A 16,747-nucleotide genomic window follows, 5' to 3' on the forward strand; every position below is an offset into this window, starting at 1 on the left:
AAAAACTATTTCAGTCTGTCATCCTTCAGAGTGAACTAAAACCCTTTGAAATGCCTCTTGAGTGGAGAGATGACGGATTGTTCTTCAGTTTCCGAGAACTAACTTATTGCACTCTGAAATACCAAGCCAAGTTAAAGACAGGGAGATGAACTGATCCTTTAAATACACAGACAAGTGCAGATAGCCGAACGCATCCAAATAAGGTCAAAGCTCTGGCGGCAGCTGTAGATTTTGTCCATTATTGCTGGCTGAAGTTGGACAAGCTATGCACTGCTTTCACTCATAAGATCAAGAAGAGAGCGAAAAGCAACGCAGTCCATCACACAAATGATTACTATTTAGTCTAAAGGACTCGAAAGGGGTCCCTAGGATTTGAAATTTAGTAAAACTTTTTTACTTCTCCATTTAGCCAGGTCAAGAGTTAAAGATTGTTTTTTTTTTTTCATATTAAGTATGAATAACATAATGTGATAAGATTCTGCATTATCTTCCTTTTTAATTTGTCTTTTGGATGTGTGTGCGCCGCATTCCTCATATTTCCGTCTTCATCACAAGTTAAATGGTAGATGAAAGATGCCTTGATAGAACAAATCCCCACACTACCACAGATACTCATTATAAACAGTAATGTTGTTTCTTTGTGGATGTTCTTTACCACACTGATGTCTGCTTCCTTTGGCCCGTCTTTGGACACTTAAAACGCTGGCTGAACATCTATTAATGGCTTTACTATTTGGATTTGGAAAGCACACTGGTTTAGTTTAAAGGACGTCACTTGTAAACACTCGGATGGAGAGATTTAGCCCAGTATACTGCTGCATATACACGTCACTACGCAGTCCCCTGGTATTTTGGGGCCTGCTGAACAGATATTCTCAAGTGGAAAATGTGAGTTTCCCCCAGGACTCGCGAAAATATAAACATCCATAAATACAAAGTCTTAGTTCCCACACGCAGCTCTGTCCCTCCTCCTCTCAGTGTCATCCTCTCTCTCTCTCCCTCTCTCTCTTCCTGTCCACTTCTCCTGCACCGTTCTTCATATAAACAGGGGATTATGCACCTAATACAGCTAAACCCTGCCCAGGTTTGTTCTCCTTCAAACTCTATCAGATGTTAAGAGATATTGTTTTCTGAAACATGTGCGTTTATGTAAAAAATACTAATTTAGTGCAATATACATTGGGTTCCCTCTGAGATTTAAGTGTGACTTTCTAGGTCAAATGAAGGTCAAATAAAATAAAACGAATAACTTGTACTTTATGTTCTAGGCTTGTGGTTCTCAAACTGGAGCTTCTTCAGTCAGTGCTACAATTTTAGTACATTTAAATTAAGTGTTTTTCTGGTTTGGACATGGTTTACATACAGTTTAGACACAATTTATTCCGAATTAGGTCTATTTAAGTCCCTTTTTAGACCCAGTTTAGTCCTGTTTTAATCTTGATCTAGGCCTGGTGGTAATTAGAAGGTTACATGTTTAATGAAGTGGCACTTTTTCTTTTAAAGTTTTCGAACCATTGTCTTAGGGCTGTTTGCTACTACCACTGCTGCTCCCTTCAGCCTACCTACTTACTGCTCTTACAACTTTGCTATAAAAAGAACATGACTGTCATTACTGTGTCTGCTAAAGTAATATCATTACTCGGATCACCACAAACTTTCATAATGTTAAGGTACCCAAGTAGGCCTTTTATAGTAGTGTTTAAAAAGCTTTCTTATTTGCATTTTAATTAGATATGTTATAAATATGCCTTTACAATTATCATATGATTCATATGATATCATATGATGAGCTGAAGGAATCTTTTAAAACAATATGCTGAGGTGTCCTCTTTAAGAAACATTTAGTTGAACTTTAGAGTTTTAGGCCTTACCCTCAGGCTGTTGGAAGTAGCTGTAGTAGAAGCAGAAGATGCATCTGAGAGCGTTTTTCTCACTCCAGTCTCTTCTGTATTGTTAGATACAAGTGTTGACATTGTTCCCAAGCTGATGGTCGAAACTCTCATATGAAGTGGTGTAAATTGTTGAAGATTGTGTTGCTGTCTTCAGTGGGCATCGAATGTAATCCGACTGTATCCGCAGAGTTAATGTCCATGTGCATCAATGAGAGTGAACACAGCAGGACTGAGCGGGGCTGAGGCAACAGTGGTGATGTGAGGAGGCGGGCCATAGACCCTGTGTCTGTGTGAGTGTGGACACACGGACCTGACAGCACTATTGTTCACGAGGGCTCTCAAAAAGCATTGCGTTAAGTTATAAAATACTATTCAAGTGGCAGTAAGAGAAGAGAGCTCAGTTTGTGGCAGTAGCTCATTTGGTTGAGCCCGTCAACTGATTCAAAGGTCAGTGGATCGATCCCGGCTCCTACCACCCACTTTGCCTCCATGACAAGCAATATTAGTGCCCAGACTAGATAGCAAAGCACCATGAAATGTGAAAGCAAAAGCTGTAATCAGACTGAAAAGACAACTCCTGGATATTTGTGCTTTGGTTTATACAGTTCTGCAATTTCTATAGGTTCTGTATCATGTAAAATGATTGTTATTATAAAATGGTTTTAACCCTGTTACCGATGTTAAACTCTGAAGGATACTTGTGTGGGGCAACGGGTCACATGGAATATTCAGTCAGTCTTCTGCTTTCAAAATACCGACCCATGCCTCTGTGTGGATCATGGAGATTTGCACGATGTTCCTCTGGGTTTTATAGTCTATACCTTCACCAAACTCTGAACCTGTCCCTGGCCAAACTGTCTTCCTTGCACTGTTGAGCATGTTTTATTATGCATAGCTGGTAATTAACTTGTATCTTGCCCTGTGGCTCTGGTCACCTCTGTGCCACACACAGCTTATCATTTACACACGTTCAGTTTAAGTCATACTACAAAAATACCAAGGGGTGTGAAATAGTTGTAAAAACCTGAATAAAGCCTGATATATGACCTTTAATTGATCATCCCTCCAGTGAACAATCAAAGTACTACATGATTTGTGAAAGTGTTTTCATGTGTCCCTGCTGGCCAATAGACGAGTGATAGAAGACCGACGCCGCCTACTGGCAGAACATATGGATTGCATTTTATTGTGTGTCGTATGAACAGTAAGGACACAAACACAAAGCAGGACTATATGAACACATACACATAGTACAACTCCTTTAGTTGAGCAGTACTTTTTTTCTTAAAACATAATTATGCGTCCTCTACATTGACCAGGATCTCCTCACTCTGTAAAGGAACAAACACAATTTGATTACTCTTTACCCATCAAAACATTACACATTGTTTCTGTACCTCTGACATTCAGTGTCATGGAGCTCTCCGCCATGCCCAGTTTGTTCTCCAGCACCACCTTGTAGTCCCCACAGTCTTTGGCTTCCACATGCAGGACAAGCAGGGAGCAGACCCCACACACGTTGGTTATGAGGTAGTTGGGGTTGGTGTTTAGGCTCATGTTGTTCCTGTACCAAGTGACTCTAGGAGCAGGGTCGCCCTTCACTGCACAGCTCATGCAGCACTCGTATCCCTGTGGAGCTGTGCGCATCTTTAACGGTATGATGAATGAGGGAGGAGACTGGAGATCCAAGGATTTTGTCTCCGGTAGTTTAACTTTGAACTTTTCTGTAAGTCAGTTTGTAACGCAAAAGTCAGGGTTTCAAATAGACATTTAATAGAGAATTTGATTTCATAGCACACACCTTTTTCTTGTTTGGCTTGAAATGGCGGGGAGACACAGGGCACCGAGAGCCCCATGTCGTTTTTGGCGAACACCCTGAAGTTGTACTCCCTCCCAGGCAGAATATTGATCACTGTAAACCTGTTGTTGTAGAGGTTGTCAGCTGCTGTCCTCCATGTGCGTTTGAAGGAGTCTCTCTTGGACACCGTGTAGTGCAGTCTGTCATCTCGCTTCTCGTCTGGGGAGGGGCTCCAGGACAGCGTCACAGTGCCAGGAGTGTTCTGCGTCAGCTCCACCACACCCGGAGGCTTTGGGTCATCTACAGTAAAACACACGCATGTTTGTCGATTATTTTCTGAATTGGTTGCTTTTTGATTTCTGTCATTTAGATTTTTTTTTTCCATTGTAGGATAAGTTATCAATTCCGATCCAATTACTGTCAAATCTAGTTAAAAAAAATAATGTTTCAGGATCTAACCTCTTAATCCCCACCTGAACTGAGCACATCCCCGCACATTTTTCCAGTTTGGCTTTACCCAAATCGTAAAGCCTCTTGAGAAAAGTGTCCAAATAGCAACAACAACGATACGAAAACGAGTATGAAAATGCGACAAAAGCGCAACAAAAAAAAGCCAAAACTGAGCAACAGAAAAGTGGTAAAAAAAAACACAAAAGAGCAACCAAAAAATTACACAAAAAAAGTGACAAAACACAAAAGAAAAGTGACAAAAAAAGAGATGAAAATGTGGCAACATTGTAACAACAACGCGAGGAAAAAGATGAGTTTTGTAGGTCTGAGCTTTCAAATGAGGCGTTACACTGGCCTATAGTCTGTGACCTTATGGATTTGTGTAAAGCTGAACTGAAAAAAATAAAATCTGTAATAAAAACCTTTGTTATAAAGATAAATAGAGTATGATTCACACCAAACTCACCTGTAACGCGCACTTCCACATTGAAACTGTCATTCCCCACAATGTTCCTGACTGTAATCGTGTAGATGCCAGTGTCTGTGCGCTCTGACGTTGGGATAAGGAGCTGAGAGCCTTTGTCTGAGTTGGTGACAGTAACATGTTTGCCCAGTGGCGTGTTATCTTTCAGCCAGGTGATTTCTGGCAGAGGAGAGGCCTGGTACAAAGAGGAAACAGCAGACATTAAAACAAATGTCAACTGTGAGCTTGTTTCACTCTGAAAATACCTCAAAACGAATGTTGAGCCGAACAGTGTTCCCTGACCGAACCACCAGAAAGGTCTTCATGTTGCGGTCAGTGAACTTGGGTCTTACTGTGACAAAGAGACAGATAACAGTTCATTCATTTTGAAATAAATTACTTCTAGTTACTTTTCTACTTGTTAAAACTTAAAAAGTAAGTATTGAAATGTCCCTGCATATATAGTTGTATAGCATATTTACCAGGAGGCGGCATGGCAATGAAGTAGTTGTCAAAGCCCTGAGGTTCTCCATCACCTCCATAATTGGTGGCAATTACTCTAAGCCAGTATGTGGCCATTGCCTTCAAGCCAAGCACTGTGTAAGAAGTCAGAGTAATTGGAGTGCTATTACAGCGAGTCCAGTCAAGGCTTTCTATTGGTCTGATTTCCGCAAAGTACCCAAGGGCTTCGTCCTCCACTCCTTTGATTTCTTTTGGTTTCGTCCAGGCCAGAGAGAAGGATGTGTAAGTGGACGAACTTAGTTTTAGATCGCCAACTTTGCCGGGCGGCTCTGAAATAAAAAGAATCCCATATGTTTTTATGCATTGCTAAACTCCACTCAAATCTGTACGAGCCACTTACTCATAGGGTCTCTTGCATACACTGTTTCACATGGGAGACTTGGATCTCCAGCACCAGAAAGGTTGATAGCCGAGACCCTAAATACATAAGCAGCTCCCTCGATGACATCTTTGACGGAGAACTTAGTATCTATAAAAACACAAACATGAGGAATCCATGCGCTGACATCGCTATTGCTTTTCTTTTTAATGCACACCTTTGATTGGACCTCCTTGATTAACAAGGCTCCAGTAATTAGTGCCTTTCTTGTTCTTTTCCAGATTATATCCCACTATTTTGGTGCCTCCGGTGTCACAAGGTGGACACCAGGTCAGATTTATGCAGTCTTTAAAAGCACTGACCACTTTCGGCGCTGTTGGCGGTCCAGGGTAACCTATTGCAAGGAATTGTTATTAGTGTTTCTTTACCATTGGAAAGTATTGCACAGTATAGAAGCCACAAGAGGTTCATCATAGACTTAACATATGTTGTAAATTGAACATTTTGGTTGCTAGACCGCAAAGTGCAGGTCATAATAAATAACCCAACTGGAAGCACTCAGTATCTTCCATAGAGTAAATTGATCTGAGACTGTTTTGTCCTAAAACACTCTTCATTGGCTTCAAACTGGCTCAATGTCTGTCCACCTTTTTCATTTTTTTTTTCCCTTTTGGATCCAGTGTTTCTCTTGATAGCTTAATTAAGCATTGCAATACAAACACAGCTAATTAGACACATTAACGCAATTACTCACGTAGAACACCAGCTGGTATGTCTTCCGTCTGCAAGTAATCACTCATCCCTTCTGCGTTCTTGGCCCGGATTCGGTAACAGTACCTCCTTCCTGGATCCACGTCGGAATCTTTGTAACTCGGATTGTCGCCTGGAAACTCGCCCAGATTTGTCCATTTGTTTCGGCCTATTTGTTGACGCTCAATCACGTAGCTTATGATGGGACAGCCGCCGTTGTCCTTTGGTGGCTTCCATTTGAATTCAACAGATGTTACGGCACTCTCCATAATGTCGACAGGCCCCTGTGGTGGCGTAGGCTTATCTGGGAAAATGAGACATAGTCAGCTTGTGCAGTGTTTTTCTACAGGGCTATATGAGCACTTAACACAGGGTCCTTTGTAATATTCAGATTAAAGTAAGATGACATTAAAATATCCTTCTTTGTAGTAGGCATTAGGATAACTTTTTTTTTTTTTTTTTTTTACCTACCTAGCACTATGAGTTTCGAGGTTGCTTCAAAAGTGCCATATTCATTTTTCAGTTTGATTTTCACCTCCCCACTGTCTTTTCTTTGGCACTTTGTAAGACGCAGTTGGCTCTCGGCCTCAGATGTTTCGATCTTTACATTGAGGCCTGGCAAAAGCTCGTCGTCCTCCTTGTACCACTGGATGGTCATCGGAGCCCCGCCAGAATAAGGCAGTTTCCATTCCGCAGTTTCTCCCGCTTTTATTATAACGGGTTGGGAGAATTTGCTCAAAGCGTCCAAGTCAATTTTGGGTGGATCTGAATTACATGGACACAATATTAAATGAAGGAATAAATAATGAATAAAATAATTAGAATTTATGAAGTGGTTTTGCTGTTAACCTTCAATAGTGAGAGTGGCCTCTGATTTGCGACCTTCAGCTTCAAAGCGGTAAACAGCCGCGTCATCTTTACTGCAGCAGTTTATAATTAGCCGATGACATGAACCATCTTTTATAATGGTTACTCCATCCTCTTCTGTTAGCTTAAAACAAAGGGATATTTCAGGATTTTTGACATGGGGCCAAATTTCCTTGTTACCCTGATGTTTATTTCTGGAGATATAATTTTTTTTTTCATGTAGTCCTTATATTTGAGGAGTTTAGTGGTGCTAGGCTAGTGCTAGGCTAGCGCATGTCTATGGTAACTAGTAGCCTGCATTAAAAACCTCTTCAAAATCATCGAGTAGTCCTCTAAATGTTGCCATATCTGATTTGTAGAAAGCTCCTTTGTGAATTCCACGTGTAGTAATGTCGGCCGCAGGTAAACAAACTACTGTAGATCCGGTAACCGAGCAGATCACTCCGCCGCTGATTCTGCTCAAATTTAAGTTACTTTAAGTACAAAATGGTTATATTTTAAAAAAAAACTCAGTCAACACAGACATTTATATCAGTATTCTGGTGTTATAAGTGATTTGCCTCAGGTGCACTGTGCTCGGGTCAGACTGTTTTTAATGCAGGCTACTAGTTACCATAGACATGTGCTAGCCTGGCACCACTAAACTCTTCAAATATAAGGACTGCATGAAAAAAAAAAAATACTCTCAACAACACTCTGGATAACTAGGAAATTAAGCCCTATGTCAAAAATCCGGAAATATCCCTTTCAAACAAAACAAAAAAGTCTTATAAGAAAAAAGATATTCACAAGATAGTCACTTTACCGTGACACAGTACTATTGCGCACTAGCCATCAGTCTTTAGTTCGTCTATTGTTGGGTTGCAGGTGACATCACAGCATTCTAAAGGCCTATACTATTACAGAGAGGAAAAATGATTTTCACTTTGAGGAAATTTTTGGTCTTGTACAGAGAGATCATGGACCAAGTGACTGATATTAATGATCATTTTTCTAATCCATACGTTTTCGTATTATCTGCGACTTGTGGAAGTGTAATGCTGTTAATAGGAAAAACTTGCTCCTGCCCCCTGCTGGGTCCGGTGACATCATCATATTCTAGTACCTGCAACCCAGCAATAGTTTGAAGACAAAACAGTGGAAAAACCTACTTTTTCTACAGTGAAGCTTAAACGTCCTACAGACTGTGTTGAATGTCCTCTAAATGATTACCCTAATGAAACTTTCTGTCTGCATAATTTTAACATATTGATCTATTTGAAGAGATGTGCTGAACTCTCCCTAGGCTTAAAGAGAAAAAGGGAAGACAATAGCGCTGCAGCAAGCCAAAAATGTGGACGCGTGAAAAGGGTTTATAGTCAGAATGCACTTCAAAGTTTTAGGAATTATTCAGACATTTTTAAATCATTATGGTCACATTAAACTTGGCATTTAACATTTTATAACTTAGAATAATATGTGTGTTCATGGGCATGATGCTTGATTGCAAGTAAACATAAAATAAGCACATGCCAGTTCATAGCATTTTGCATATGACTTAGAAATTGCTTATATTATTAGTGGCACAAATCTGATCGACAAATGAGTTGCTGTGGCCCTGTTAAGCATTTTCATGAAAGTCAATAATATCACCTGCACCTGAGATTATTGCGCACACTATCTGTTTTTCACCTGTTCAAACACTTGGTAAATGAAGCCCTATGTTGGGCTAACAAGAAAAAGAATCTTAGTGAGGACTTATGTGTGAACTGAAATGCTGGTGTTTACCAGCGAGGGTGCAACAAGTGAAACATTACGCTTGAATAGAACTTGTTAACAGTGAACTTTTAAAATGTGGTTAATTAAAAGTTCAATAACATTATTCATGCATAAAAAAGGGCCTTTATGATTACTAAGCAGCATTTGATAAATCTTGAACAGACATTACCAAAGCCCCCCCTTATATCCCAATTATACATTTTCTTTTAAGTACATGACATGATCCAGATATGATCCACTTACCAATTTTCCGTTCTTGTACCAGCGGCCAACGGCTGTATCGCTGCTGAGTTTACAGGAGAGCTCCACTCTTTCTCCAACATTAGCAGTCGTATCTGACAGCCCACTGACAAACTGAACTTCTCGGTCTGGAACAGAAATGTATGTTATAATATCACCCCATATATGATGTGTTTAAGAGTTTGACCTTTTGTCGTGTCTGGGACCAGTGGGCCAGTTTTGGTTCTTTTCTTTGCCTTGTCGTCCTTGTTTGAATCATCTTCTCCCGTTTTTCCATCTCCAGAGCCATCATCACCGGCTCCTCCAGTGTCCTTTCCCTTTCCGTCTGTGTCACTTTTCTGTAACCCGGAAATATTAGACGTGTCCTCTTCAGATTTGTCTCCTGTTTGACCTTTTCCAGCATTTGGATCAGCTGCAGTAAAAAATGTTTTAACATTCGTTTAGTTCAATTAGACAAATTAGTATGATTGAATATGGGTATGATTTAGGAATGCACAATATAGACAATTAAATATACTGTATGAATACTGAGATTATAGTTTAACTTCTTACCTCCCGCCTGAACCGAGTGCATTTTTATCAGTTTGATTTTACGCAAATCTAAAAGCTTCTCAACTGGAGAGCAACAGTGCAACGCCTCGCTTGAAAGTTAAGACATGCAAAAGGATCACAACTTTATTGTCAAATTGTCGCCGCGCTTGTGTCACATTTTTTACGCGTTTTTTTTTTCACTTTTTCTTTTCGTTTTTGTTGCATTTTTATCGTCATTTTGAGGTTGTTTTTTTAAGCTTTTATGTGCTCGGTTCAGGTGGGGATTCAGAGTTTAAACTCAACTTCTGTGAACGTAAAGGAGCTGTACCTGATTTCACTTAGAACTAGAAATGGAGGCTTAAGGCTTTACTAGCTCAATCCAAATACAGTATAAATAATTTGGATGTTAGAGATTTATCGCGAATACAAGCGGCTGAAATGAGTTTCCTTCGCAGGGTGGCTGGGCGCACCCTTCGAGATAGGGTGAGGAGCTCAGTTACCCGAGAGGAGCTTGGAGTAGAGTGGCTGCTCCTTCAGGTCGAAAGGAGCCAGCTGAGGTGGCTCGGGCATCTGTTCCGGATGCCTCCTGGTCGCCTCCTGCGGGATGTGTTCCAGGCATGTCCTAGTGGGACAAGGCCTCGTGGAAGACCCAGGACACGGTGGTGGGACTATGTCTCTGAGCTGGCCTGGTGTCGCCTCGGGGTCAGAACAGCTGGAGGAGGTGTGTGTAGATCGGGAAGTTTGGGCATCTCTGCTAAGACTGCTGCCCCCGCGACCCGGCCCCGGATAAAGTGGAAGAAAATGGATGGATGGATGGATGGATGGATGGATAGTTAGAGAAAGGGTTTGCCTTGATGCACTTTAATTAAATACAATAAATATATATATTTAAAATATATGTTCAGTTCACAGTTATTTTCAAACAATTGCCCAGCATTAGCACGATGCTAACATGTAGCATCATGTTAGCATTAGCGTTCTCTATTATTATTATTATTATTATTATTTATTTATGGGCTGTTGAACCACTTTGCTCCTCTCCATGTATTTGTATCTTTATTGGGTAACTTTATCAATAATGTTGCATTTCGTAAAGTTTTTGAATAATTGGAGAAAGTTTAGATTTTTCTCCAAATTGTTTCCGCCCTTAACTGTTTTCAAACATGACCATATATGGGCGGGACTATACGGAGTTTAAAAATGTTAAAATTATGTATTTTCATCCACCTACATGTTCCAGCAAGGTCCTACGTTGTAGAATGAGCCCAGACCTGTTCACCACAACTGCCTCTAAAATCCTGCACTGTCACTCAAAAGGGCCGCCGTCACGCACGAGCATTATCCATGGTCATAGCTAGTGTTTCTTGAACCAGATTTCATGCTTGTTTCTAATACATTGATGTTCTGTTGATGTCCTTCTTACAATATGTATTAATCGTTTTGTGCACCCCTAACATCAAATCAAGAATACTCCACCTTCAACTGTGAGTGACGCTTTGCTTGACATTATCCCAGCAATTGCAAAGTAAGCCCCAGTGTCTTCAAGCCTGCAGTTTTTCACTTTTAGCGTGTGAGTTAGCTGGTCTTCTGACACAGTTATCTCGTATTTGTCTCCATCGTCAAGCGAGCCATTCCCCGCTGACCACGTGATCCTCTTGAGCGGCGTGGACAAGACGCACTGGAAGACGGCGTCCTCACATTCGACGGCTTTCGCGTCTTTGAGCTGGGCGGCAAACTCCACAGCGGGAACTATTCAAGCCAAGAAAAGCAAGCTTTATCACAACGTTTACACAGTGTTTTCATAAGTCTCTGAGGGACTCTACTTACTTTTGAAGTCTGTCGTGAGGACGTTTGAGTCTTCAACATCGAGCTGATAGAAACCGCCGTCTTCTGGCTGCAAATCTTTGATGCTGAAAACATATTTTGTCCCACTTTTCTTCAAACAGTGCTTTGCGTTTTCGTCGTCGCTGTATGGAATCAAAACTCCATCCTTTTTTTTTATGAGAAATGTAGTTATTATCGCATGTTTTTCTCATTACCCTTTCAGAGTGAGCGGCCTTACCTTATACAAGTTAATTGCACTATTGGGATCCAGCAGCTTCATATCAACGCTGAATTCCGCTTTCCCGTCGGGTTTTACTTCAATCTGTTTGACCTCATCCAGCGCCTCTACAACCTACAAACAGTGTGCGTCTTTGATTTCATGCAAATGAGCCGTGAAACTGGATACATTTTATTACGAGCATGTTATGAAACCTTTTCATGTTTTAATAGACACATTTGAAAGAAAAATGCTGTAATCTTGTCCAACGGTTCCTTTCCCCCCTATTGAAACTGCCTCAGCCGATTGTAATGGAAAACCACAGCAACAAACATGTAGCAATTATCATGATGCTTGAGCAGTTCCTTCCACAAAAACAGCTTATTATTTACAAAGTGGATTACCTTATCTTTATCACAACAATGAAACCACAATTTTGCTATTCATGTCACTGCACAGCTTATTTGATGACACCCTGGTTCAATAATGATCTTTTGACAGTTTCTTTTTTTTTGTCTTCTTTTAACTTGTGACTTTATAACATCAGTGAGACCACAGTACCTTGGCCTGCTCGTCCTCTCTTTCCTTTTTCAACTGTTTGAGTCTCTTGAGCATCCAGCGAAAATCAGTAACACCAAAGTCAAAGCAGATTTTCTCATAGTCTTTCTTTGGGGCAGAGAGGAGCACCTCCAAGAGCCTCGGATCAATCTCACCCTCTTTGGGGGGCGGCGGGAGCGGCTTCTTTTTGGGGGCGGCCGCTCTGGCAAAATAAAAGCAAGGTTATTGAGCCCTTGGGGTTTTACAATAAGGCAGGAGAGTCTTACGTTTTTTTCAACATTGAACGGAAATCTTGTGGTCCTTGATCGTCTGAAAATAAAAGGCATTGAAAAACGGCAGCTTGCAAACATGAGAATATGTTTTAAGAATTGATAATCATACCATTGTCTCCCTTTTTCTTGGCTTTCACTGGAAACATGGAGACATGACGCAGTGACAAATGTGGGGTGATAATCAATGCTGCGGAGCTTGTTTATTGTTTACCTGGGATTACGTTCAGAATGGCAGTACTGACGGCCTCACCAAACTGATTAGTGACGGTGCATTTGTAAGTGTCGCTGTGGTCTGGCTGGATATCAACAATCTAACAATGAAACGTAGAGATGAAATAATACCGGATGAAGGAAACAATACTCAATAGTCAACATTGTACAATAAAACCGGTGCAAATTACAGTGTTCCAATCTTTGCTGGCTTTGGAGGTATATCATCATGTATTGCATATGTAGGGGCAAGGCAGGCAATATCAACTCCTTAACTCCCACCTGAACCGAGCACATTTTCTCCAGCTTTACCCCAATCCAAAAGCTTCTGGAAGAAAGGTGTAAAAAATAGCAACAAAACTGAGACGAAAACAAGGATGAAAATGTGAAAAAAGTGAGAAAACATTGACGAAAAAATGACAAAAAATTGACAAAAAATGACAAAAAATGGGGGGGAAAATTGACAAAAAAATGCGGATAATTTGACAAAAATGAGATGACTGCCCAACAAAAAAAGTGATGAAAAAAATCTGATGTGAGGAAAAAGATCAATTTAGTTTTGTAGGTCTTTCAAATGAGGTGTTAAACTGGCCTACAGGATTTGTGTAAAGCTGAACTGGAGAAAATGGTCTCGGTTCAGGCCGGAGTTAAGAGGTTAATAAATAGGATTTATGCACAGAAAAAATATTTTGGGGGTAAATTTTGTCCCTCAGCACCCCCTAACTAAAATATCTTCCCACGGCTCTGTGTAGGGGAAGTCGAACCGAACTGTGAATCGAGTTTTTAGAAAAAAATCGCACTTGGCACGATGCTATCATGTAGCATCATGTTAGCGTTCCCCATTATTTATATATTTATGGGCTGTTGAACCACTTTGCTCCTCTTCATGTATTTGTATCTTTATTGGGTAGAGAACTATATCAATAATTTTGCATTTGTTAAAGTTTTTGAATAATTGGAGAAAGTTTAGATTTTTCTCCAAATTGTTTCCCCCCTTAAAGGAACAGGCCACCGTTTTTCCATTCTGAGATATGTTCTTACCTGAGCTTGATGTGGACTTGTCTGGTCTTTGTGCCCGTGGAAGAGCGTGGTCGCTTCCAACTTCACCCCCGTTTGGAGCCATAGGAATAAACTGGGAGAGGCCAACTACTAACAACATCTTTGGTTGTATTGCGTGACTGAGCGCACGCACAAAGACCAGACAGGTACGCATCAACTCGTTTGAGCTCAGATAAAAACATATCTCAGTATGTAAAAACGGTGGCCTGTTTCTTTAACTGTTTTCAAACATGACCATATATGGGCGGGACTATACAGAGTTTAAAAATGTTAAAATTTTGTATTTTCATCTCCCTACATGTTCCAGCAATGTCCTAAGGTGTAGAATGAGCTCAGACCTGTTCACCACAACTGCCTCTAACTTTGGAGGTATACCATCATGTATTGCATATAATAGTAGTACATCAAACTCTTACCTCTAGAATATACTCCTTAGCTCTCTCATCCAATCTGACTTTGTACTTCTCTGGATCGTTCATGTCACACTTGTTCCTTGTCCATGTGACAGTCGGAGCAGGTACTCCACTTACCATCGCTTTAAAAACAGCTTTTTTGCCTAGCATAAAAAGAAAAAAAAGAACTACAATGAGTTAAAACTGTCAGGTATCATTTTTTGAGATGATGTTTGTTGTAGTTACAGATGCGGCTTACCCTGCTGTAGGGTTATGGGCATGGGTTTCCTGGTGAAGTCCGGTGTTGTCTTTCCTAATGGGACTACCTCAACAAACTGTGTTACAATGACTCCAGGAACTCGAGACCTCTTCTTTATTGCCACTTCAAAATACAAAATGAAGTGTTGTTGTAGGCCCTTTGTTGATGTTAATACAGAGAAAACATTTTTTTTTTTTTTTGACAAACTGCTCCATACCACCTGTCAACATTGAATCAACAGTGACAGAAAGTGATACTGAAAACGTGCAGCAGATACTCATCATGTTTATTTTTGGGAAGGATTCTTGTTGAGTAACATCAAGCCAAAATCAATACAAATTTGTTAGCTGTTTGATATGAAGTTGGCGGTTAATGCGTATTTGTGTAAATCATTCTTCATTTGTGTAAATTTCTCAATTATGGTTCGGGTACCACTGATGTACCAGGCTGCTTCATGGCGCACAGCAGTTCTATCTTTCTATCTTTAGCTGTCCTAAACCTTAGAGTTTTTGTCATGATTTAGACCTGCTTTAGCCCCAATTTAGATCTGATTCAGCCTAAGTTTTCACCTAGTTCAAAGATTGACAGCCATGTTTTCCCTTTTAGTTTACACAAAAGTTTGGGAGCCTTTGATTTAATTAGTTGCAGTGACACTAAAGCCCACTGGGGGTCAGCATTTCCCTGTAGATACTCAACGCAGACAGACTTTTTCATATAGATTTAAGCTGCAATCGGCTTGTTGTCATGGCCACCAGTATGTATTGGCTTTACCTACGTAAGACATCTAAATGTGGTCATGCTTAATTACTGCAGTGACAGTATACTTCCAGAAACCCCAGTGACAAACCACACGGCGCACATTTACCGGATGAACCTTCCTGTGGCACCTGTTGAAATGGCAGATCTCAGCCGCCCATCTGCTGGCCCCTGCCTGTGCCATGTATTTTTTGTGACTCAAGCCTTGTTCATGCACTGACTGTATGGTGCGAATATAGAAAGGGCAAATTACTCTTGTTTAGATGATGAAAGCCGCAAAAAGTGTAACCTACAGGCGTTAATCACATGGCACCATTTCAGTAATGTTGACAACACTTTGCAGCAAGCTAAAGCCTCATACATTTTTGTATGAAAATAGATTTCACAAGCGCCCTATAGGCCCGAAATATTAGGGCTACACATTAATTCATACCAACTGAGATAGGCAAGATCTAAAAGACTCAGATCTAAAAGAATAAAGTCTAAAATTGGGCTCACTGGTTGTCAAAATGTGAATCCATACTAAAGCTAGTGTCTAAACTATATACTCATTTGGCCTATGTACTGACACTGTTTTACGACTTTGTCAGTAGGCACTTTGGTTTTGCAAATTTGAAATGTCCCTGAAGTATTCTGTCACACTACGCAATGTTTCTATGGTGAGTTGCAGTTATATTTATTTTGAATTTTCTTGCAGAGATAACAGTGCCTGACCTTTCATTTTCCTCCTCTTATAATGTGGCATTAGTTATTCTCGCTGTTCCTCTTTTACAGCCACTCAACAGGTAGAGGTATAAAATGTGCTTAAGCAGTGTATTTATGATTTCTCTGGGGATGGCTCGGTTCTTATCTAAATGCAGTGTGGATTCTTGTAACCTTGTTGCTGAAGGATGATTCACACCTAATCCAAGTGTGGAGAGACAGCAGGAGTTGCCCTGTGCATATCAATCACTCCTTAAATACTGCTGCTGTTGGACCAGGCAGACCTGGGGACACCCTCAAGACAAACGTGAATGCCTGCTCAAAACTAATGAAACTTTCATGAGGCATCATGAGCCACCAAGTGTTTTGATATTTAATTTCATTGAATATAGTTAATGCGACTAATCTTGTGTCTGTAGGGCAAGAACACAGAGAAAAATATGTTTAAAATAATGGTTTACCTTGGGCCGGAGGATCCTGATTCGAACTCATGTTTTGAGCTGTTGATCGTCACCAGCGTTGAAATGCCTTTATTTTGCTGCATAAAAGCAAGTTTGGTAGAGATTGGTAACTTGAAAACACATTGCTAAGTTAAACTCACAGTATATCTAGTACTTTACAATTGTAGAAATTATTAAGAAAATTTCACCTGCCCAATAATGCAACATAGAGCACTATCATTAGCAGTGGGTTACATTACATTTCTAAATGTGTGTAATACAGAAAGCTGAAGTCCAATGCACTTTGTTACAGTAATTTCACTAAGTTTGCAACAGGACTCAACTTGACCCATATCGGTCACCGGGGTCATGAGAAGCAGGCAGACCTTTATTCAGGGTCAAGGGCCAGTAAAGGCTGAAAGAAACGCGCACTCCTGAAACTTGCTCTGGTGCGGCCCGATGACATCA

At 40.5% G+C, this 16,747-nt stretch overlaps 1 protein-coding gene across 1 annotated transcript; it reads right to left on the reverse strand.

Moving 5' to 3' along the window:
* Positions 1–3,187: 3,187 nt before the first annotated feature.
* LOC306979527 (immunoglobulin-like and fibronectin type III domain-containing protein 1) lies at positions 3,188–16,331 on the reverse strand (the record flags this gene model as incomplete). The annotated part of the gene is made up of 23 exons (XM_079578485.1): positions 3,188–3,223; positions 3,297–3,616; positions 3,694–3,990; positions 4,607–4,799; positions 4,870–4,955; positions 5,086–5,394; positions 5,466–5,594; positions 5,662–5,838; positions 6,199–6,498; positions 6,666–6,959; positions 7,044–7,185; positions 9,063–9,187; positions 9,247–9,471; positions 11,067–11,339; positions 11,418–11,580; positions 11,653–11,766; positions 12,193–12,391; positions 12,456–12,498; positions 12,571–12,597; positions 12,673–12,772; positions 14,147–14,286; positions 14,382–14,504; positions 16,301–16,331. 23 exons carry the CDS (start codon positions 16,329–16,331, stop codon positions 3,188–3,190), a joined length of 3,846 nt encoding a protein of 1,281 aa, XP_079434611.1.
* Between the last annotated feature and the right edge of the window lie 416 nt (positions 16,332–16,747).

This window comes from Gobius niger (assembly GCF_951799975.1).
Source record: "Gobius niger genome assembly, chromosome: 20".
Lineage (NCBI taxonomy): Eukaryota > Metazoa > Chordata > Actinopteri > Gobiiformes > Gobiidae > Gobius > Gobius niger.